Source organism: Hyperoodon ampullatus (genome assembly GCF_949752795.1).
Source record: "Hyperoodon ampullatus genome assembly, chromosome: 9".
Lineage (NCBI taxonomy): Eukaryota > Metazoa > Chordata > Mammalia > Artiodactyla > Ziphiidae > Hyperoodon > Hyperoodon ampullatus.
In genome coordinates, this window is record NC_136922.1 from 43,176,524 (window position 1) to 43,199,863 (window position 23,340).

Genomic DNA, 23,340 nt, shown 5'->3' on the forward strand with positions numbered 1-23,340 from the left:
TGGAAAGACACTGAGGGAGAGACCAGGAAAGATGACTCTTCCTTTGTTCTCCCATTCTGTGTCCCACTTCTTCCTGTTTCCCCTTTCTTCCTCTTACTTGGCGGGTTTCTTCATTTCTACACCAGCCACCTTTTTTTTTTATCACAGGCTGATTTTAACTCTACTCTCTTTCATCTTCCTTCCAACTGACTTCCTTTAGTCAGACTTTCTCTTCCCTTGAAAATTCAGCTCTCCCACTTGGAACTTTCTCTCAATCTGTCCCTCTGAATAATCCTCATGAATTCACCCGAATTTAGGTCTTAGAGTAGAATACATTGGATGAAGTCCAGCTTGCTTCAGGGAACTGAAGTAGGAAGAGCTGCTGAACAGTTCCACCTACAGGTCCTGCTGACTATAGTGCGCTAAACTTTCCACAGTTCCCGTGATTTTTTCTTGGCACAAGATCCCTCCCAATTCCCCTCATTTTCCTTTTTTCCATCAAGGCTTCTCTGCTTCCCCATAACCACAGACACATGGTGTCTCTTTCATAGTGCTCATCACATTTTACCTGGGTTATATCACTTTTTGTTTTATTGCACCTTTGAGATTGTAAAGTTTCAGGGAAGGTTCATAAATCATTCATATGCAAAAATGCTGGGCACACAAACCTGGGCATGTTGAAAGTTACTGAACTGAGAGACTTCCGGGTAAGATGGCGGAAGAGTAAGACGCGGAGATCACCTTCCTCCTCACGGATACACCAGAAATACAGCTACACGTGGAACAACTCCTACAGAACACCTACTGAACGCTGGCAGAAGACCCCAGACCTCCCAAAAGGCAAGAAACTCCCCACATACCTGGGTAGGGCAAAGCGGAGAGATTCCCGCACAGAGGATCGGTGCCGAGCGGCACTCACCAGCCCGAGAGGCTTGTCTGCTCGCCCGCCGGGGCGGGCGGCGCTGGAAGCTGAGGCTCGGGCTTCGGTCAGAGCGCAGGGAGAGGACTGGGGCTGGCGGCGAGAACTCAGCCTGAAGGGGGCTAATGTGCCACAGCTAGCCGGGAGGGAGTCCGGGAAAACTCTGGAGCTGCCGAAGAGGCAAGAGACTTGTTCTTCCCTCTTGGTTTCCTGCTGCGCGAGGAGAGGGGATTAAGAGCGCTGCTTAAAGGGGCTCCACAGACGGGCGCGAGTCGCGACTGAAAGCGCGGAGCCCAGTGACGGGCGTGGGACGCTGGGGCTGCTGCTGCCGCCGCCAAGAAGCCCGTGTGCGAGCGCAGGTCACTGTCCACACCGCCCTTCCGGGAGCCTGAGCAGCCCGCCACTGCCGGGGTCCCGGGATCCAGGGGCGGCTTCCCTGGGAGAACGCACGGCGCGCCTCGGGCTGGTGCAACGTCACGCCGACCTCTGCCGCTGCAGGCTCGCCCCGCACTCCGTGCCCCTCCCTCCCGCCCGGCCTGAGTGAGCCAGAGTTCCCGAAGAGGCTGCTCCTTTAACCCTTTCCTGTCTGAGCGAAGAACAGACGCCCTCCGGCGACCTACACGCAGAGGCGGGGCCAAATCCAAAGCTGAGACCCGGGAGCTGTGAGAACAAAGAAGAGAAAGGGAAACCTCTCCCAGCAGCCTCAGAAGCAGCGGATTAAAGCTCCACAATCAACTTGATGTACCCTGCATCTGTGGAATACATGAATAGACAACAAATCATCCCAAATTGAGGAGCCAGGAGTCAGTACTGTGCCTCTGAGGTGGGAGAGCCAACTTCAGGACACTGGTCCACAAGAGACCTCCCAGCTCCACATAATATCAAACGGCGAAAATCTTCCAGAGATCTCCATCTCAACACCAGCACCCAGCTTCACTCAACGACCAGCAAGCTACAGTGCTGGACACCCTATGCCAAACAACTAGCAAGACAGGAACACAACGCCACCCATTAGCAGAGAGGTGGCCTAAAATCATAAAAAGTCTGCAGACACCCCAAAACACACCACCAGACGTGGACCTGCCCACCAGAAAGACAAGATCCAGCCTCATCCACCAGAACACAGGCACTAGTCCCCTCGACCAGGAAACCTACACAACCCACTAAACCAACCTTAGCCACTGGGGACAGACACCAAAAACAACAGGAACTACGAACCTGCAGCCGGCAAAAAGGAGACCCCAAACACAGTAACATAAGCAAAATGAGAAGACAGAAAAACACACAGCAGGAGAAGGAGCAAGATAAAAACCCACCAGACCTAACAAATGAAGAGGTAATAGGCAGTCTATCTGAAAAAGAATTCAGAATAATGATAGTAAAGATGATCCAAAATCTTGGAAATAGAATAGACAAAATGCAAGAAACAGTTAACAAGGACCTAGTAGAACTAAAGATGAATCAAGCATCGATTAAAAACACAATAAATGAAATGAAAAATACTCTAGATGGGATCAATAGCAGAATAACTGAGGCAGAAGAACGGATAAGTGAGGTGGAAGATAAAATAGTGGAAATAACTAATGCAGAGCAAAATAAAGAGAAAAGAATGAAAAGAACAGAGGACAATATCAGAGACCTCTGGGACAACATTAAACGCACCAACATTCGAATTATAGGGGTTCCAGAAGAAGAAGAGAAAAAGAAAGGGACTGAGAAAATATTTGAAGAGATTATAGTTGAAAACTTCCCTAATATGGGAAAGGAAATAGTTAATCAAGTCCAAGAAGCACAGAGAGTCCCATACAGAATAAATCCAAGGAGAAATACGCCAAGACACATATTAATCAAACTGTCAAAAATTAAACACAAAGAAATCATATTAAAAGCAGCAAGGCAAAAACAACAAATAACACACAAGGGAATCCCCATCAGGATAACAGCTGATCTCTCAGCAGAAACTCTACAAGCCAGAAGGGAGTGGCAGGACATAATTAAAGTGATGAAGGAGAGAAACCTGCAACCAAGATTACTCTACCCAGCAAGGATCTCATTCAGATTTGATGGAGAAATTAAAACGTTTACAGACAAGCAAAAGCTGAGAGAGTTCAGCACCACCAAACCAGCTTTACAACAAATGCTAAAGGAACTTCTCTAGGCAAGAAACACAACAGAAGGAAAAGACCTACAATAACGAACCCAAAACAATTAAGAAAATGGGAATAGGAACATACATATCGATAATTACCTTAAATGTAAATGGACTAAACGCTCCCACCAAAAGACACAGATTGGCTGAATGGATACAAAAACAAGACCCATATATATGCTGTCTACAAGAGACCCACTTCAGACCTAGAGACACATACAGACTGAAAGTAAGGGGATGGAAAAAGATATTCCATGCAAATGGAAACCAAAAGAAAGCTGGAGTAGCAATTCTCATATCAGACAAAATAGACTTTAAAATAAAGACTACTAGAAGAGACAAAGAAGGCCACTACATAATGATCAAGGGATCGATCCAAGAAGAAGATATAACAATTGTAAATATTTATGCACCCAACATAGGAGCACCTCAATACATAAGGCAAACACTAACAGCCATAAAAGGAGAAATCGACAGTAACACAATCATAGTAGGGGACTTTAACACCCCACTTTCACCAATGGACAGATCATCCAAAATGAAAATAAATAAGGAAACACAAGCTTTAAATGATACATTAAACAAGATGGACTTAATTGATATTTATAGGACATTCCATCCAAAAACAACAGAATACACATTTTTCTCAAGTGCTCATGGAACATTCTCCAGGATAGATCATATCTTGGGTCACAAATCAAGCCTTGGTAAATTTAAGAAAATTGAAATTGTATCAAGTATCTTTTCCGACCACAATGCTATGAGACTAGATATCAATTACAGGAAAAGAGCTATAAAAAATACAAACACATGGAGGCTAAACAATACATTACTTAATAACGAAGTGATCACTGAAGAAATCAAAGAGGAAATAAAAAAATACCTAGAAACAAATGACAATGGAGACACGACGACCCAAAACCTATGGGATGCAGCAAAAGCAGTTCTAAGAGGGAAGTTTATAGCAATACAATCCCACCTTAAGAAACAGGAAATATCTCGACTAAACAACCTAACCTTGCACCTAAAGCAATTAGAGAAAGAAGAACAAAAACATCCCAAAGTTAGCAGAAGGAAAGAAATCATAAAAATCAGATCAGAAATAAATGAAAAAGAAATGAAGGAAACAATAGCAAAGATCAATAAAACTAAAAGCTGGTTCTTTGAGAAGATAAACAAAATTGATAAACCATTAGCCAGACTCATCAAGAAAAAAAGGGAGAAGACTCAAATCAATAGAATTAGAAATGAAAAAGGAGAAGTAACAACTGACACTGCAGAAATACAAAAGATCGTGAGAGATTACTATAAGCAACTCTATGCCAATAAAATGGACAACCTGGAAGAAATGGACAAATTCTTAGAAATGCACAACCTGCCAAGACTGAATCAGGAAGAAATAGAACATATGAACAGACCAATCACAAGCACTGAAATTGAAACTGTGATAAAAAATCTTCCAACAAACAAAAGCCCAGGACCAGATGGCTTCACAGGCGAATTCTATCAAGCATTTAGAGAAGAGCTAACGCCTATCCTTCTCAAACTCTTCCAAAATATAGCAGAGGGAGGAACACTCCCAAACTCATTCTACGAGGCCACCATCACCTTGATACCAAAACCAGACAAGGATGTCACAAAGAAAGAAAACTACAGGCCAATATCACTGATGAACATAGATGCAAAAATCCTCAACAAAATACTAGCAAACAGAATCCAACAGCACATTAAAAGGATCATACACCATGATCAAGTGGGGTTTATCCCAGGAATGCAAGGATTCTTCAATATACGCAAATCAATCAACGTGATACACCATATTAACAAATTGAAGGAGAAAAACCATATGATCATCTCAATAGATGCAGAGAAAGCTTTCGACAAAATTCAACACCCATTCATGATAAAAACCCTGCAGAAAGTAGGCATAGAGGGAACTTTCCTCAACATAATAAAGGCCATATATGACAAACCCACAGCCAGCATCGTCCTCAATGGTGAAAAACTGAAACCATTTCCACTAAGATCAGGAACAAGACAAGGTTGCCCACTCTCACCACTCTTATTCAACATAGTTTTGGAAGTTTTAGCCACAGCAATCAGAGAAGAAAAGCAAATAAAAGGAATCCAAATTGGAAAAGAAGAAGTAAAGCTGTCACTGTTTGCAGATGACATGATACTATACATAGAGAATCCTAAAGATGCTACCAGAAAACTACTAGAGCTAATCAATGAATTTGGTAAAGTTGCAGGATACAAAATTAATGCACAGAAATCTCTGGCATTCCTATATACTAATGATGAAAAATCTGAAAGTGAAATCAAGGAAACACTCCCATTTACCATTGCAACAAAAAGAATAAAATATCTAGGAATAAACCTACCTAAGGAGACAAAAGACCTGTATGCAGAAAATTATAAGACACTGATGAAAGAAATTAAAGATGATACAAATAGATGGAGAGATGTACCATGTTCTTGGATTGGAAGAATCAACATTGTGAAAATGACTCTACTACCCAAAGCAATCTACAGATTCAATGCAATCCCTATCAAAATACCACTGGCATTTTTCACAGAACTAGAACAAAAAATTTCACAATTTGTATGGAAACACAAAAGACCCCGAATAGCCAAAGCAATCTTGAGAACGAAAAATGGAGCTGGAGGAATCAGGCTCCCTGACTTCAGACTATACTACAAAGCTGCAGTAATCAAGACAGTATGGTACTGGCACAGAAACAGAAAGATAGATCAATGGAACAGGATAGAAAGCCCAGAGATAAACCCACGGACATATGGTCACCTTATCTTTGATAAAGGAGGCAGGAATGTACAGTGGAGAAAGGACAGTCTCTTCAATAAGTGGTGTTGGGAAAACTGGACAGGGACATGTAAAAGTATGAGATTCGATCACTCCCTAACACCATACACAAAAATAAGCTCAAAATGGATTAAAGACCTAAATGTAAGGCCAGACACTATCAAACTCTTAGAGGACAACATAGGCAGAACACTCTATGACATAAATCACAGCAAGATCCTTTTTGACCCACCTCCTAGAGAAATGGAAATAAAGACAAAAATAAACACATGGGACCTAATGAAACTTAAAAGCTTTTGCACAGCAAAGGAAACCATAAACAAGACCAAAAGACAACCCTCAGAATGGGAGAAAATATTTGCAAATGAAGCAACTGACAAAGGATTAATCTCCAAAATTTATAAGCAGCTCATGCAGCTCAATAACAAAAAAACAAACAACCCAATCCAAAAATGGGCAGAAGACCTAAATAGACATTTCTCCACAGAAGATACACAGACTGCCAACAAACACATGAAAGGATGCTCAACATCTTTACTAATTAGAGAAATGCAAATCAAAACTACAATGAGATATCATCTCACACCAGTCAGAATGGCCATCATCAAAAAATCTAGAAACAATAAATGCTGGAGAGGGTGTGGAAAAAAGGGAACACTCTTGCACTGCTGGTGGGAATGTGAATTGGTACAGCCACTATGGAGAACGGTATGGAGGTTCCTTAAAAAACTACAAATAGAACTACCATATGACCCTGCAATCCCACTACTGGGCATATACCCTGAGAAAACCATAATTCAAAAAGAGACATGTACCAAAATGTTCATAGCAGCCCTATTTACAATAGCCCGGAGATGGAAACAACCTAAGTGTCCATCATCGGATGAATGGGTAAAGAAGATGTGGCACATACATACAATGGAATATTACTCAGCCATAAAAAGAAATGAAATTGAACTATTTGTAATGAGGTGGATGGACCTAGAGTCTGTCATACAGAGTGAAGTAAGTCAGAAAGAGAAAGACAAATACTGTATGCTGACACATATATATGGAATTTAAGAAAAAAAAAGGTCATGAAGAACATAGGGGTAAGACAGGAATAAAGACACAGACCTACTAGAGAATGGACTTGAGGATATGGGGAGGGGGAAGGGTAAGCTGTGACAAAGTGAAAGAGCGGCATGGACATATATACACTACCAAACGTAAGGTAGATAGCTAGTGGGAAGCAGCCGCATAGCACAGGGAGATCAGCTCGGTGCTTTGTGACCGCCTGGAGGGGTGGGATAGGGAGGGTGGGAGGGAGACGCAAAAGGGAGGGGATATGGGAACATATGTATACATATAACTGATTAAATTTGTGATAAAGCAAAAAATAAAAAAATAAAAAAAAAAAAAAAGAACTGCCAAGCCAGGGCATCCCCAGGCTGAACATGGGCATTGGCTTTTTGAACCTCAATAAAGAGCTTCACATTTCTCTCTCTTAAAAAAAAAAAAAAAAAAAAAAAAAAGTTACTGAACTAACCTATTAATTAAAACACTATTAAGTTCAGTTTTAGTAGACCTTTAAGATCATAAAATGTTTCTGCCCAAAGCATTTTCTATTACATTTTTTGAAACTGGTGAGCACTAAATGAATGGGTTAATTCGAATCTGTGAACCCTACGAAACACAGTGCTTGAAGAACTTACCTGGATAAGAAAGAACCTACAGAAATAAAACAATTGTGTTTAAAGCCCCCTTGGAATCCTCTGAAAAAGTCAAACTTAACTGCTGTCTACAGCATGATATGAAGTTATTTCACATTTTCATTCACCAAAATGACAGATGTGGTATTTCAGATACTTTTACTCATTCCAGATCCAAGTTCTAAACAGAAAAACCAAGGTAAGGACATTATTATTCTATGTGGCATCATTCATTCATGAACATAAGTTATACATTAAGGTTTCAGTGGGGAGTTCTTTTTAGGGGGTATAAAATATAAACAGATCACTGTCTGTGATAATAGGAACAGTGACATTACACTAGGAAACCAAAATGAGTTTAGGTCTCAGCCTCAGCCTCCTCAAGCAAGCACAACATTTTAATATCAAGTGTTGTAATGAAACAGTGCTGTCTCCCTCTATGGATTTCTCATTTGGAGTGTTTGATCCAGGTGTTTGCTAATATTGAGAACATCACTTAATGTTCGCTACCATTTTGTTTCTTAAAATCTTCAAATGTTAGGGGAAAAAATGACTTTCAGGGACTTCAAAATGTGTACGTGTGTGTGGTTTTGTGTGTTTTCCCCATAGACTCATGAATAAAACTAAAAATAAACACAGTCTAGGGGAGGCAAGCTGATTTTCAAAGAAGGCAATAAGGCTCAGATAATCGCTGCGTTGTTAGACGGGGTGTGCCCACTGGCACAGGATCTCACAGGGAGAGGTTAGACATTCAGGATGTTTACGAGCAGAAGTAGAAGGTGGGGAAAGTAGAACATTCAAGACCCAGTGTCCTGAGAGCCTGGCGCGGGTGAAGCCCAAAATAATTACTACTGATGAAGGAGCTGTTTTGTTCCAAACTGTCTTCTTGTTCAGATACATAAATAATAAATTTAAAAATAATCATTATTATAAAGCAACTCATCTAAATACAAACTCTGCCATATAAAGCTATTTACTTATATTGATAAAGCCGACAGCATCCTAATCAACAGGAATTTCTTAGTCAAACCTGAGAGCAGCGCGGGGCAGGCTGGAATCTGATTTAAAGCGGCCCAGAACATTAATCGCCGCAAATAATAGAGAACTCTAAGCTGACGCCCAAGGGCAAAAAATAAAACTAAATAATTTTCTTAAAGGAATTCTCGCGTCTGCGGCGAATGCCCACAAACTTGTTTGACTTCATCTCCTCGCTGACAGGGGAACCAGGACTGAAACTGTCGGAAGGTGAGCCGAACTTGGCCAGCGCCAGGGTTCAGGGGGCGGCCGCCCCGGGCGGGAGGTGGGTTTGGAGACTGGAAGGTGAAAGGGGGAGAAGCGAGAGGAGGAGGCGCCAAAACCTGGGAGATGGACACGACAAAGGTCAAAGCTAGTGAGGTAAGACTGCTCCCGACTTCGCGGCGCCCCGCGTTCGCAGCCGCGTTTGCAGGAGCGGACGCCGGCGGGGAAAAGGTGCCCAGGCCCAAAGTGGGAGGGGGGCGGGGGGAGGCCCACGGGGGCTCAACCGGCGCGAAGGGTCTCCAGCACCGTCCGGCTAGCGCTGCCCTGCTCACCAGCCCGCAAACCTCAACCCCCAGCGGCCTCGCCCTTCCCCGACCTGGGCGCGCCCGGGCCCAGCCGCCCGCCGTCTCTCACCGAGCCAGAAGTGCAGGCGGTACGTGAAGCCCCGGCTGGCCTGGGTCGTGTGTAGCACCAGGTACGCATCCCCAACGTAGAAGTCACCGTAAGCGCTCTCGGGCACGGCCACCAGCTCTAGTTTCTCAATCCTCCAGACCTGCAGCCCCGCCTGCTTGCCTGCCCGGGCGAACTCCTTGTGGTACAGCCCCTGGGCCATGGCTGGGGCACGCGATGCTCCGGGAAGTTGGCGGGGTACCTCGCTGACGCTGGAGTCGGACTGAATCCAGACCTTCAGGAAGAACCCTGGTCGCAGCGGTTTTATAGGGTTTGCCCTGCGGGGGCGGGGCCCCGGGACCCTCAAACGGGAGGGGCTAAGGGCTCAGGCCGGAGTTTCTCTGGAGTAGGCGATCCGTTCTCCTCCGGAGCGTAGCGCCTGGTAACAACCTCCTACGTCCTTCCCCGCAGCCCGAAGGAAATCGAGTCTCAGAAACCATAAGATCCTAAGGAAACTTGCTGAAACTCCTGGAAATGCCTCCTCCAAGGAAGGACATTTTCCCAGGCAACAGCTAGAGGAGATCAACAATTAAAACTCAGGTTGGCGCATCTTTTTTTAAAAAAAAAAACTGGCTGTCCAGGTAACAGTTAATCATCGACTCCATCATTTTATCAGCCAGTCTCGCCATTCCCGATGGGCAAAGTTTTTTCGTCCTGATCTTCCCAATTTGAAAATGCCATGAGAAACAGCATGTCAGGTTTCTTGGAAAGAGTGAAAACCTGGAAGGATAGCGGTCTTACCCGGGGGACAGAGCTCTGTAAGTCCCCAGGGGTTTAGGGAGCTGTGGTTAAGCTCTTTGCCACCTGCCTCCTTTGGGCAAGAGAGTTTGTTTTGTTTTGTTTTTTAAAAAACAACAACAACAACAGCAGCAGTCCTCCTGGGGTGTTCTCAGGCTGGGCTGTTTGTGAGTGTGATATTATGCTTAGCCTGCCTTCTGAGTTAACTGTTACCTAGCTTCAAGGTGCTAATTTTCTCATTGTTTTCCCTACAGCTTTTGCTTTTGCAGCATGGGCAAAGCACTGTAAAATACAGATGGAAGTTTACTCCTTATTTTGCATTCATTTAACTGAAGCTGATATGGCAAAGGATTTTATTGTTATTGAGAAAGCAAATCGCTCATGATGTAGAGTAAGAAAGCTGGTTTTTATGCACGTACATTTTCTGTCACTGTTTTCCAAATTACAGAAGTCCCCGAAGGTAACTAATAACATACCATTTGATTTTTTCATTAATTAATTTATGTTTTAAAATAGGTATTACATGACCATGGTAAAAAAATTCCAAAGTACAGGTGTGCAATAAAAATGTATCTCTATTTCACCTGCCATCCAGTTGCTTTCCCCAAAGGCAACTGAGTTACCAGTTTCTTAAGTATTTTTCCAGACATATTTGATATTCTTTCTTCTACAAGAATACAGATAACAGAGTAATTTTTATTTTCTAACAGAAATGCTAACATACACACTGTTCTGAACCAATATATCAAAATATCAATAACCAGTACTCATAGAGCTGCTTTTTACTGACCACAAGGTATCAAGATATTCCATCTTTTAAATGTACTATAACTTATTTAATCTGTTCAAGTTCATAGGCATTTAAATCTTGCCTATATTTTGCTAACACAATGTTGCAAACAACACTTCTGAACATACTTTATTATACTCATGAATTATAACTATGAGATAAATTCCTGGAAATACAATTGCTAGAGGGGTTGGGATTCAATGGTTTTGATGACAGTGATGATAATTATGAAACCAGTCACTACCATTTATTGTTCTTCTGCAATGATGGGGCATGGCAGAGAGCTTTCATTCACCTCCCCTGTCCATTCTTGGTTCTGTAGTCACCTAACTACAGCAGGCCTCAGGTTCCTCATCTATAAAATGAGAAAATAATACTTTTCACCTTAAAAGATTGTTATTTGGATTAAATGCACAACTGTTTTTGTCTGTTACATAGAAAATGCTCAGTAATTAGGAGCTCTTATTATGCAGTGGTGAGCTTCCTTTTGCTCCTCTAAACCCCTTCTTCATCCTTCTGTTCCTGGCAGTCTTCCCTTAAGACCAGCCTGCATGGGCTAAAGCAACTGGGCTTCAATGCACTGTAGCTTAGGGTTTGGTTGGAAATCAGAGGGAGAGAGGAGAGTAAGGTCAGAGTATTTATTTCCTTGGCTTCCTCCACCAAAGGTCACTACTTTTATTTATTTATTTATTTATTTATTTATTTTTGCGGTACGCGGGCCTCTCACTGTTGTGGCCTCTCCCGTTGCGGAGCACAGGCTCCGGACGCGCAGGCTCAGCGGCCATGGCTCACGGGCCCAGGCGCTCCGCGGCATGTGGGATCTTCCCGGACTGGGGCACGAACCCGTGTCCCCTGCATCGGCAGGCGGACTCTCAACCACTGCGCCACCAGGGAAGCCCAAAGGTCACTATTTTTAAGGACAAATAACTCTATCTGACTTTTCTCTAGTTTGGATTCAGGCAACTGTCCCCTCAGATGCATTATCCCTTTAGGTTTCTCTGTCCTTCTACTTATATATATATATAAAACCTCTAAAAAAAATCTCCTGAATTTTTCTGTTTTGTATGTACCATCTGTCATAGGTTGAGATCCTAACTGATAAATACTATTAGCTACGTTCTCTTTTTTTCTTTCTAACACAAACAGTGATAGGTAGGTTTGAGAAGGCTTATTTTATAAATGAGGAAACTGAGGCTTTGGAACTTGTCAAAGATCACCCAGCTAGTGAGTGGCCGAAGGAGAATTCAAGCTCACTGTGTCTAATTCAGAAGCACATATTCTTTACAAAACCTTACTCTTTCGATCCAAATTATTTGGCCTAGATTTGTTCATATAAGTATACTTTATATTTTCATTTTCTTCAAACTTGTCCCTAGAGAAGCTTCTAATACGGTGTGTCCCATTCAGCACCAGGAAGCTTAGCTTTAACTTTGTGACTGAGCCATTACATGTCTTGGTTTTCTTATCTATAAAGTGATACTCATTTGTTCTCTTCTTTCTTCTAGGGAAAAAATATGAAAACTGGTGATCTGGACTTAAGATAATTTAAAAATCAGAGTTATCACTTAAGTTCAGTTTCAGTTTTAGTCATAATTCCATTCCTTCTGGTGAAGGAATTCCTTTTAATGATTAAATAAAAATAAAAGGAAATAATTTCTTTATATTAAAGAAATAAAATGGAACTTTGATGTATAAGTGAAATTCCCTCTTACTTAGGCCAGCAAAGGGTGAGGCAAGTGAGGCACCTGCCTGGGATGGAAAATTTACAAGTGCACTAAAAAGTTCAATAATCAAGATCAATACTATTTTAAGGCAGTATTTTAAAAATCAAAATTAATGCAAAAAAATCATGATAAAGATAGCAAAGTTTAAAATAAAGACAGAATTGTTAACAGTGCCAGATGGGGCCATATTGGAAGCTGAGACAAAGGAAAAATACTGATCTTCTTTTACTTAAAGTTTTGATATTTTGGTTTATCATTTTTTTTTGCATTACTGTGTCTCATTTTTCTTATCTGTGAAATGGGACTACTGACACAAATCCTTGTAAAATTGTCATGAGCATTAAATGGATAAATAAATATAAACCTGGAATAGTCCTGATATAAACTCAACTGAGATTGATGAATGGTTAAATCACTTCTCCCAATCCAATCTTGTAAGAATAATGTTTCTAAGTCTAATTCAGATAGGGACTGCCAATTTCCTATACAAAAAAGGTCTCTAAAACCAGATGCCATTTCCTTTCCATGCCTTTATTTTTTCTTTCTGTCTCTCATAACCTAGGTTCTTTTTTTTTTTTTTTTTTTGTGGTATGAGGGCCTCTCACTGCTGTGGCCTCTCCTGTTGAGGAGCACAGGCTCCAGACGCACAGGCTCAGCGGCCATGGCTCACGGGCCCAGACACTCTGCAGCATGTGGGATCTTCCCGGACCAGGGCACGAACCCATGTCCCCTGCATCGGCAGGCGGACTCCCAACCACTGCGCCACCAGGGAAGCCCTAACCTAGGTTCTTAAAAGTAGATTATTTTCTCCTCTTCATGTTATTGCTGTTCTCCCATTATCTGTCTATTGAAGTTTTACCATTTCTTTAAGGTTTAACTAAAGATACTCATCTTTATCATCATTATTCTCTTGGATCCATTAAATTTCAGCATCCTCTCTGCTTCCAATTCTCTTGATATGCTCTTACATTATAGCAATTACCACACTCTGAAGTGTGTTTTCTCTCACAACACTGTAGGCTCACTCAGAGACTTATATCTCATTATTTTATTCTCTGACCTTATGGTAACACATGCTGAAAAGGTGTGGTTGAATAGATGATTTTGGATTAAATTACTTTTTAAAAAAAAATAATTTACCAAGCCTCTCTCAGCCCAGGTAGAAACAGCCAAGGTGAACAAGGTTTTTTTTCTTTTGCTTTTGTTTTTAACAGGAATCTGGAGGTTTGAGGTGTGGAGCCTCATGGTTGAATTCAATGTAGGTATTTTTCTAGAATGTTAATGCCCAAGGGGAAATGTTAGTTTAATCCTTGAAATAAATAACAGTGTTAATACTGTAATTAATTCATTGTGCAATTCATTGGAATGAGTTAGTAAAGAAAAAAAAAAGTTGGCTTCAGTGGTCTTCATTATCTAAATCATAAAATCTTAGAGTTAAGAGGCATCTCATTTTATTTCCATTATTGCATCATGACCACAGAATTGTTGAAATTAAACGTATGTGAAAGACAGGATGTACACCTTTTTTCCCAAGAGAGGGAAATACTTCAAGTATTTTATTTATTTGCTTTCCTTTGATTATAAATAATGAAAGAATGTAATTAAAAATTACTTTTACTGGTCATCCTGCTAAATTGTATTAACATGTTTGATTTACCAAATGATTTGAGGGTTTAAGCATGGAACCTGCAGTCAGAAGACTTGAGTGTTGTGAGGATTAAAAAGGTAATGTATGTAGAAGCCCTGTGAACACAGTCAATAAACACGGTTACTAATCAGCAAGGACCCTTAACCCCAGTATTTATGAAAGGCGGGTGATTATTAAAAGTGAAAATGCACTCTAAGGAAGTGTACTTCCATCCCTCCTCTCCATACCAGACAAACAAGAACTTTTAAAAAATTCACCTTTTTAATTTTAGATCAGCCAGGATCCAGGACTTTTTCTTTCACCAATTAGTTAGTTTAAAATTGCATATAGTACTATAACTATAAAGGCATGGTCATGGCTCAATACTACGGTGAAGGTTTTATTGGTCTTGAACGTCTGCTGTTGTGATAATTTATTTCTTGTAAACCTATTTACCACAGCAGGTTGATTCAGCACTTTCTTCATAATACTTTTATTATATATAAAATCACCCATTATTATTATTACATAGGAAATAGCTAACCCCTGTGAGATTACTGAGAAAAGACATCATCATTACTTTAGGCGTTTACATATTAGAGAATGCATATAACCAAGAGAAGGGTTGAGGATACAAGTTCTCATAGAGATTCATGATCTAAAATGATAGTTTTGCTTTAAGCTTATGTTTATGCAAATAGAGATCTGAAGATAATCATGGTTTTAAAACTATGATAAAATTGAGGCTAAAGATATTTGAGACTATAGCAGGGGTTTTTTTGCCTAGTTTTTCTAAATGTATCTATTAACTAATAATCAAAATGAACATTTTATTTAATTTTGCTTGTTTGTAGCCCTGACTTTACCATCTTGTGAGAAATAACCTCAGATTTTCAAGGAATATGTCAACAATTACTTAGAACGTTTAAATGTCAGATCACAGAGAATAATGGAAATCAGACATGATCAGATCATCATTTTCTTATACAGGTACAAAAATAAGCTTAATTAACTCACCTAAACCAAATGGCAGTTTGTCAAAAAGAGTTAAGGCTTGACTATACCCTTCTCACTGACCAGAAATCACGTCCTTTAGCTAATTCTCTTCTTGACTCAGTATCGCTTTATGTGGGTTTAAATTAAGCAATCTAACTGGTATTCCTTTTACTCTTAGCTTTCCCCTTATTTCAATATTTTGAGGCTTCCCTAAAATCACAGGATTCTGTGAACTATTCAAATTGATTGGAAGGATTTTTGCTAGACATCTTATTTTTATTTTATATATTTCAAAGAACATTATATTCCGAGCCTGGCAAAGGGAGCCTCACGTCCTCCATGTGTACCTAGTCCCTCTCCTGAAATGACCAAGATAAAAACTAAGCCATTCAGGGCTTCCCTGGTGGCGCAGTGGTTGAGAGTCTGCCTGCCGATGCAGGGGACACGGGTTCATGCCCCCGTCCGGGAAGATCCCACATGCCACGGAGCGGCTGGGCCCGTGAGTCATGGCCACTGAGCCTGCGCATCCGGAGCCTGTGCTCCGCAATGGGAGAGGCCACGACAGTGAGAGGCTCGCATACCGCAAAAAATAAATAAATAAATAAAAATAAGTCATTCAATAACTACCCCCTGGATACTTGGTACTTATGATTCCAGCCGAGGCCCACAGAGGAAAAATTGAAGGCGATTTGCCTCATCAAACAAATCGTGGGGCACTGGGATACTTGGGAGACTTTTAAAAAGATGGGTGAGAGTTCTTTTATTTTTTTCTACGATTTTTATTTTAATATTTATTGTGCTTTTTCTGAAGACAATTTTGCAGTACCAATTACAAATGAGATTAAATGTATCCCTAATCACACAACCTACAGATAGGTTCTGATAATATTTTAAACAAAATTAAGGTCATGATATGAAACTCTACACTTTGATATGTAGTTTGTTTTATCATCTATAAATAGATCTTTTCACTGGGTGGGTGGAGCTGAAAACAATGTAGAATTTTCAAAAGTCCCATCCTCACCTTTGAGAAACCCTGATTTGTTAGGCATGAACAAATCCTGTGTCATTTTAGAATCTTTGAAAGCATAATTTTAACTTTTATTGTTATTTGAAAAATTATAAAGGAATCACACTAACCCATAATCACATCATTCTTTTTTTTTTTTTTTTTTGCGCTATGCGGGCCTCTCACTGTTGTGGCCTCTCCCGTTGCGGAGCACAGGCTCCGGACGCACAGGCTCAGCGGCCATGGCTCATGGGCCCAGCCGCTCCGCGGCATGTGGGATCTTCCCGGACTGGGGCACGAACCTGTGTCCCCTGCGTCGGCAGGCGGACTCTCAACCACTGCGCCACCAGGGAAGCCCAATCACATCATTCTTACTCTCTCTATTTTAACAAACATTATATTATTTACGAAGTGAATGCCCATCTTTGGCCCACTGAAGTCCACCTCTTAGAGGACACATTTTAACAATTTGATGCATATCCTTTTCAAGTTTTTGCATTGTTACAGACATATCCATGCATCATCCTTCTGACATTCTATCTGTCCATCTCTGTTCATCCATCCATCCACCCATATCTATCCATGTTAGTGGTTAAAAGCACAGGCTTTGGAGCCAACTGTCCTGGGTTCAGTTCCCTGCTCTGCCAATTCTAGGTGTGTAACCTGTGGCAGGTACTCTGCACCTCAGTTTTCTCACCTCTAAAAAGGAGTACCACATGTTAGGATTTTTGTGTGGATTAAATGAATTAATATAGATGAACTTGAAAAAATTCTTGGCAGATAGTAAGCTCTCAATAAATGCATATTATTATTCACACACAAACACATATATACACATCCTCACATATTTCAACCAAAATGGAGTATATATTCATATGTAGTTTGCTTTAAAAAATTATTAATAGATTATGAATGTCCTTTCAGGTAAGGATATATAGAACCTCATTAAAAATAATAACAGCTTTTGGGACTTCCCTGGTGGCGCCATGGTTGAGAATCCGCCTGCCAATGCAGGGGACATGGGTTCGTGCCCCAGTCCGGGAAGATCCTACATGCCACGGAGCGGCTGGGCCCATGATCCATGGCCACTGAGCCTGCGCGTCCAGAGCCTGTGCTCTGCAACGGGAGAGGCCACAACAGTGAGAGGCCCGTGTACCACACACGCACACAAAAAAAAGATTGGAAAAAACTAATAAGAAAAGACAACAGGAACCCCAGTATCTCAGTAATTTTCAAGAGGGTACAGGAAGGTGTGGACAATGCAAGACCAGAAAAAGAAATAGAAGATATTAGGAATTGCTAGAAAGAAACAAAACTCATTATCTGCAGATGATAATCTGAAAATTAAAAGTCTAAGAATCCTACTGACAAACTGATAGAACAAGAAAGTTCAAGATTACCAAATGATTAGAATAACGTGATATAAAATAAGATACAAATTCAAAAAGTTTAAAATATATAAAATTGGATGTGTCTATGATTTCAGAGTAGAAAAAGATTTCTTAAACAATACCAAAAATAGCATGAAGTATAAAGGGAAAAACAGATAGCTACATGGAACTAAAGATATGGCTTTAAAATTGGACAACAAAGACAAAATTAAATGATAGGGGTAGACTGAGTGAAAAATCTTTTCAATTTCTATAAATAACTAAGGATATCAAGAATATATACAAAAAAAAGAATGCAGAAAGAATGAAGTCAAGGAACTTTATGAAAAAGTACCATAAAGATATGGAGTCATGTGGCCACTAAATATACAAAGAGCGTTCATTGATTTGGGCCTTGCTATTAATTGAAGTAACTACATAAACAGCCAATATTTGAGTGCTTACAAAGGTCAGCCATTATTCTACGTGCTTTTAAAGTGTAACGGTTCTGTTCTGATCCTTACAGCAACTAGGCATCATTATTGTCTCATTTTACAAATTAGGAAACCAGGAACAGAAAGTTCCACAAGTATTAAGTGGGAGAGCTAGCATTTGAGGCGACACCCCTCACCTCTACAACCACTACAACTTTACTGCTCTGTTACACCATTTCATAGCCAGCAGGTTGTTAAAAATTAGAAAGATAACATGAAAGGCTGGCAAGGATGTGGGGAAATAAGAAATCTCATATAATATTGAGAGGGGCAGCTCTAACATCTTGACAGCAATCTGGCAGTATTTAGTGAAAACTGTAGGCATATCCTTTGTGCCCCCAAATTCCACTCTTGGATGTGTACTCCAGTGACATTCTTCCCAGATGCACGAAGAGGCATGTACAATGATGCCCACCAAAGCTTATTGTGCTAGAAAGAAGTTGAAGGTAACCTAGAAGTTCAAAAACAGGCAAATATTTTCTAGGAATAAGTAACGTGTGGTATATGAATATGCAAGAGAGGAATACTAGTGCCAGAGGCAATGATCAGCATGGAAAAGATAGCAGTGTAAGCAGATTTCAAAACTACAAAGTTGAATAGAATAGTAAGAAACAGAATGTGATGCCATTTGTGCCATTAAAAGCATATCTACATTAATAAAAATGAATTCCATGAATGCACACATTGCAAATGACCATGAACCCTGTGGAATGTGGACTGGAAAAGCATACATTAACTGCATGTGAGTGGGAGCCTGGTGGGGGTAGGAAGGGGACTGATGATGCAGGAAAGAATGAGAAAAATCATGAAATAAAACATTAAAGGGAGAAGGTGCACTGGTTGACAATAAAAACTTGTCAGGAACCAAGGAGTATAATCAATTCAGTTCTGTGCACCTGAGATCCAAAATCCCAAAGCAAACAAAATTAAAAAGAGCAACAAAACTTTAAAAATCTACCTGTCTATCTATCTATCCATCCACCCATCCCTCCATTCATCCATCTATGTGACAGTTTTTTAAAACGTCGGCATATATATATAAAATTTAGACCTATTATAATAAAAATTATGTAGTGATTTAAAGAATTTCTGAGGCCTAAAGAATAGCACAGAGAGGATTATTGAAGTTGAATGTAATGATTATAATTCCATTTTTTCCTGTATGTTCTTTTAGTTTGTGTGACAGAAAGAAACATCTTTAACCCAGGAAGTGTTTCACATGAATTTTAAAACCTGGGTTACTAATTTACTATTTTATGACTGTCTGGTTTAAGAATGTGTAGAAAAATACTTGTTTCTATGACATGAAATCCTGTACCCTTATAATAACCTATCATTACAAAAACATTCAAATAATTAAGGATAATATGCTTTATGTTGAATTTATGTTGGCCTTTCTTTTTTTCTAGTTTCAAAGCTTATAATGACCCAGAAAACATATTTACTTAATGAATCAAGGAAACTGCAAGAAGGAAAGAGCATGGTGATTACTTAAAGAGAAGGCAGAAAAATGGGGAAAAAAATTCCCTCCCTTTCAACTACATTCTTTCCAATGGTCTTAATTACTATCCTCTTGCATTTATGGTCTTTATTAAGTATTGCAATATCTAATTATTTAAATAATGGCAAAAATGCAATGTATATATTCCTTAACAATAAGAGGTTAAAAGATAAAAGCATCTCATTCTCATTTAGAGATACAGTAAAATACTTATGAGTAAAACAACACAGAGTCTGGGATTTACCTTTAAGTACACCAGGAAGAAAGTTGGGGAGGGATAGATGAAATGAAATTGGTAAAGTGGTAACAATTGTTGTTGTTGAGTGACGGGAGTATAGGGGTCCACTACTCTCTTAAGCCAACTTTTGTATAAGATTTAAATTCTTCATCATAAAAAATTTTCCTTAAAAAAATGATAAGTTCTGGCTCTGCGTGATTTTAAAAATCATTCTGCTATAATTGCATTCGGAAATATTTATGAAGTGAATAAAGTTCCTAGAGCTGCATGGCTGGACACATTTGGGAAAGCTTATGATGCCAGTCCAAAAGGCCAGCCACATTCAGGATGAAGCATGGCCTGACACACGTCTCCCATTTCCAAAACAACTGGCAGGTGTGGGCTGCTTTTCCACGTGTGCAGTAAGCATGAGCAAGGTTTCTTCCTCTCCGAGTTTATCTGGGGCAGCTCCTGTCTACAAACGTTGCTTTCCCTTTCATTGAGCAATTTCAAAATTAAACTGTCAAGTAATGAGTATTTATTATAATCAAATAACTCTGCAAAGGAAGTTTCATTTTTTTGTTTGTTTGCAATTTCCAAAAGACAGTACAGAGAACAGTTGCCCAAAAAGATTGGTGAGTGAAATTGGTTAATGTTATTGACACGGTTTAGACTGATGAGTATTTTGTTTCAGGGAGAATTTTCTACATTAAAACACCTGTTGAAAATTAGTGACATTTATTTTAAAGTTCATACTTTAAACATTTTAAATTATGAGTACTAAAATCCAAAGGAGAATGTTGAGAGGCTGATGAGAACTCTGGAGGTTTCTGCCAAGCAGTCTTTCTGATATAACAATATAACTAGTTGACTTCTTTCCCTTGTCATATCAAGTAAATTAAACTAATTTTTTAGAGAAGGGTGACATCTTTCAAAAGGTCACCAGGAGGTTAACTTTCTTTTGTCATTTGGATGACCAGGACAGATTTTCAATTTACACAGCCTTCAACTTTCCCACATGGGATTATGAGACGAAAAGTGAATCATTTCTGCAGAAAGTGCTCTGCCCATCTGCTAAGAAAGTTTTAAAGTTTCATGATGAAATAGAAATAGAAAAATAAAAGTTTAAAGTTCTACCTCAATAAAAGAAAAATAGTTTCAAATTTGAATATTTTATCTGTTTCAACCAGTGAAATAATTGAATGTTCCCCTACAGTCATTAAAAAATACGGCAGTTATACTTGTTTTTTCTTCTGTCCTAGAAAACATAGAAAAGGCTTTCTTCAAGTTAAAGAAAAGAATGAAAAACCGTTTTGTGCATCAAATTTTGTAGACAAATGAATATATCAAATACTTGGTAGTTTAGGAGATATAGTTTAGTGTGGTTTTTAGAGCTGGTTTTCCAGTGATAAAATTAGAGAGGAAAAACTGCTTGAAACCTGTTTCCTGCCCTTTGCATGCCTGTAGCTCTTATGGGCACTGAGTATAGTAGTTAGGAATCTGTACTTTGCATTTAAAAAAAAAAAAACCAACTACCTGGGTTTGATTTCCAGATGCTCCATTTATAAGCCATATGGCCTTTGGCAAATTAGTAACCTCCTCAACCTCCCCAACTATAAAGTGGTGGTGATGAATATATACGGAACACACACACACACACAGATATATGAAAACAGGCACATTGTTGTAAAGGTTAAATTAGATTGTGCATAAAATATACATAACAAGTAACTAGAACATTTATAGCATATGCTCAATAAACATTCAGTTATTATTTGCACTAGGATAGCATTTACATTTAATTGAAAATATATAGCAATGTAGAGGGTATTATGCTAACTAAGTGAAATAAGTCAGACAGAAAAAGACAAATACTATATGGTTTCACTTATACATGGAACCTAAAAAACAAAACAAATGAACAAACATAACCAAACAGAAACAGACTCATAGGCACAGAGAATAAACAGGTGGTTACCAGCGGGGGTGGGAGGAGGGGGAACTGGATGCAGGTAGTCAAAAGGTACAAACTTCCAGTTATAAGATAAATAAGTACTCAGGATGTAATATACAGCATGATAAATATAATTAACCCTGCTGTATGTTACATATGAAAGTTAAGAGAGTAAATCCTGAGTTCTCATCACAAGGAAACATTTTTTTTCTATTTATTTATTTTGTATCTATATGAGATGATAGATGTTTACTGAACTTATTGTGTAATCATTTCATGATGTATGTAAGTCAAATCATTATGCTGTACACCTTAAACTTATACAGTGCTGTATGTCAATTATATCTCAATAAAACTGGAAGAAAAAAATAAAAATAAACTATATATAGCAATGAATATGTATAACTGGCAAAATAATTGTTTTGAAAAGATGTTTTAGAAACATATTTGTTGTACAGAATGAGATAAAAATGCAGCACGGTTGAATGATTCTAAAAGTTGTCCTAAAATTCCCTGAAAGAGACAAAATTTTTCTCATTGGAAGACTACTTTACTTGTTTTAAACTGCATCTGGTTTGAATTAGATTTGGAAATCACTGCTCTGTTTTTCTAAAGTAAGTGCTGGATAATCTCCACATAATCCTGATGATGGCGTCAGTTTATTTATTTTTTTTTTGATAGTCACTTCATTTTTCAAAACTTTCACAAAGAGAAATATAAGCAGTAGTTTATACCTGGGTCTTTACCAATTGTTAATGCAATTGTTTGACCACTGACAGTAAGCGTGTGACTAGGTCCATCACTAGCTCACCATTGTTGTACAACTGTATGCAAATATTGAACATTTCTTCTCACCGCTTTCAACTCTTAATTATCAATATTCTCACCAACCTCAGAATTAAATCAATATTATTGTGGCACCAATAAAAAGCTTCTCATCATACAAGTGACAGTATTTCCCCCCAAATCTATTTCTTACCTAATAGGACCTTAATATTTTAAACTCACTAATCCTCCATTTTATTCCATAGAGATATTAATTGAGAGATCAGACAGAATTCAGCTACCTATTGCTGGAGAAGAAAAGGTGCTCACGCCTTTAAAAAATGCACAAGAGCTCTCAAACTGCTCACGGATGACTCAGAGAAGAGAGGCTAGGACCCTTGGGATTCTAGGAGCTTGATGACATTAACCAGGCCAGGCCATTTGGTCTACTGTCCTGTTTCAGGCCAGACCCTTTCAGAGAATTTTAATTAAAGGTTTAAGAGATGCAGGTTCTGGAGAACAACTGTTGAAATCAATTCTAGCTCTGTCACTTACTGTGTGATTTGGGCTAACTGTTTGTGGTCTCTTTAAAAAAGGAGAATACTAATCTCTAGTTCATAGGGTAGTTCTGAGGATTAGTTAAATCAATCCATGTGAAATGCTTAGGATAGTGCCTAGCACAAGGTAAGGGCCTAGTAAATATTAGCTATTATCATCACCATCATTATAAATACCCAGACTAAAGCCCATATAGACAGAAATACGTAACTACATACATGCACACATGCACATACATATATATAAATATACAGTATGAGCCAAAATAGTATGTCTTTTGGTTTTGTCTTGCAATATTCACTTACCATGGACTACTTTTTCAGGTGAGTACATGTAGATTTATTTC

At 39.3% G+C, this 23,340-nt stretch overlaps 2 protein-coding genes across 3 annotated transcripts in view; both read right to left on the minus strand.

Annotated features, from left to right (window-relative positions):
- SCIN (scinderin) overlaps nucleotides 1-9,414 on the minus strand; it is a gene marked incomplete at both ends in the record, with an annotated part of 86,889 nt that extends 77,475 nt beyond the window's left edge. For both annotated transcript variants that reach the window (XM_079711035.1, XM_079711034.1), the window contains one exon: nucleotides 9,216-9,414. In XM_079711035.1, the coding sequence (XP_079567161.1) occupies nucleotides 9,216-9,414 (199 nt within the window). The remainder of the gene's footprint in view (nucleotides 1-9,215) is intronic.
- Nucleotides 9,415-9,576: 162 nt separating this feature from the next.
- Nucleotides 9,577-23,340, minus strand: part of LOC307058353 (uncharacterized protein C7orf78) — a gene marked incomplete at both ends in the record, with an annotated part of 31,878 nt that continues 18,114 nt past the window's right edge. The window contains 1 exon segment of the mRNA XM_079711820.1: nucleotides 9,577-9,763. Coding sequence (XP_079567946.1) covers nucleotides 9,577-9,763 — 187 coding nt within the window.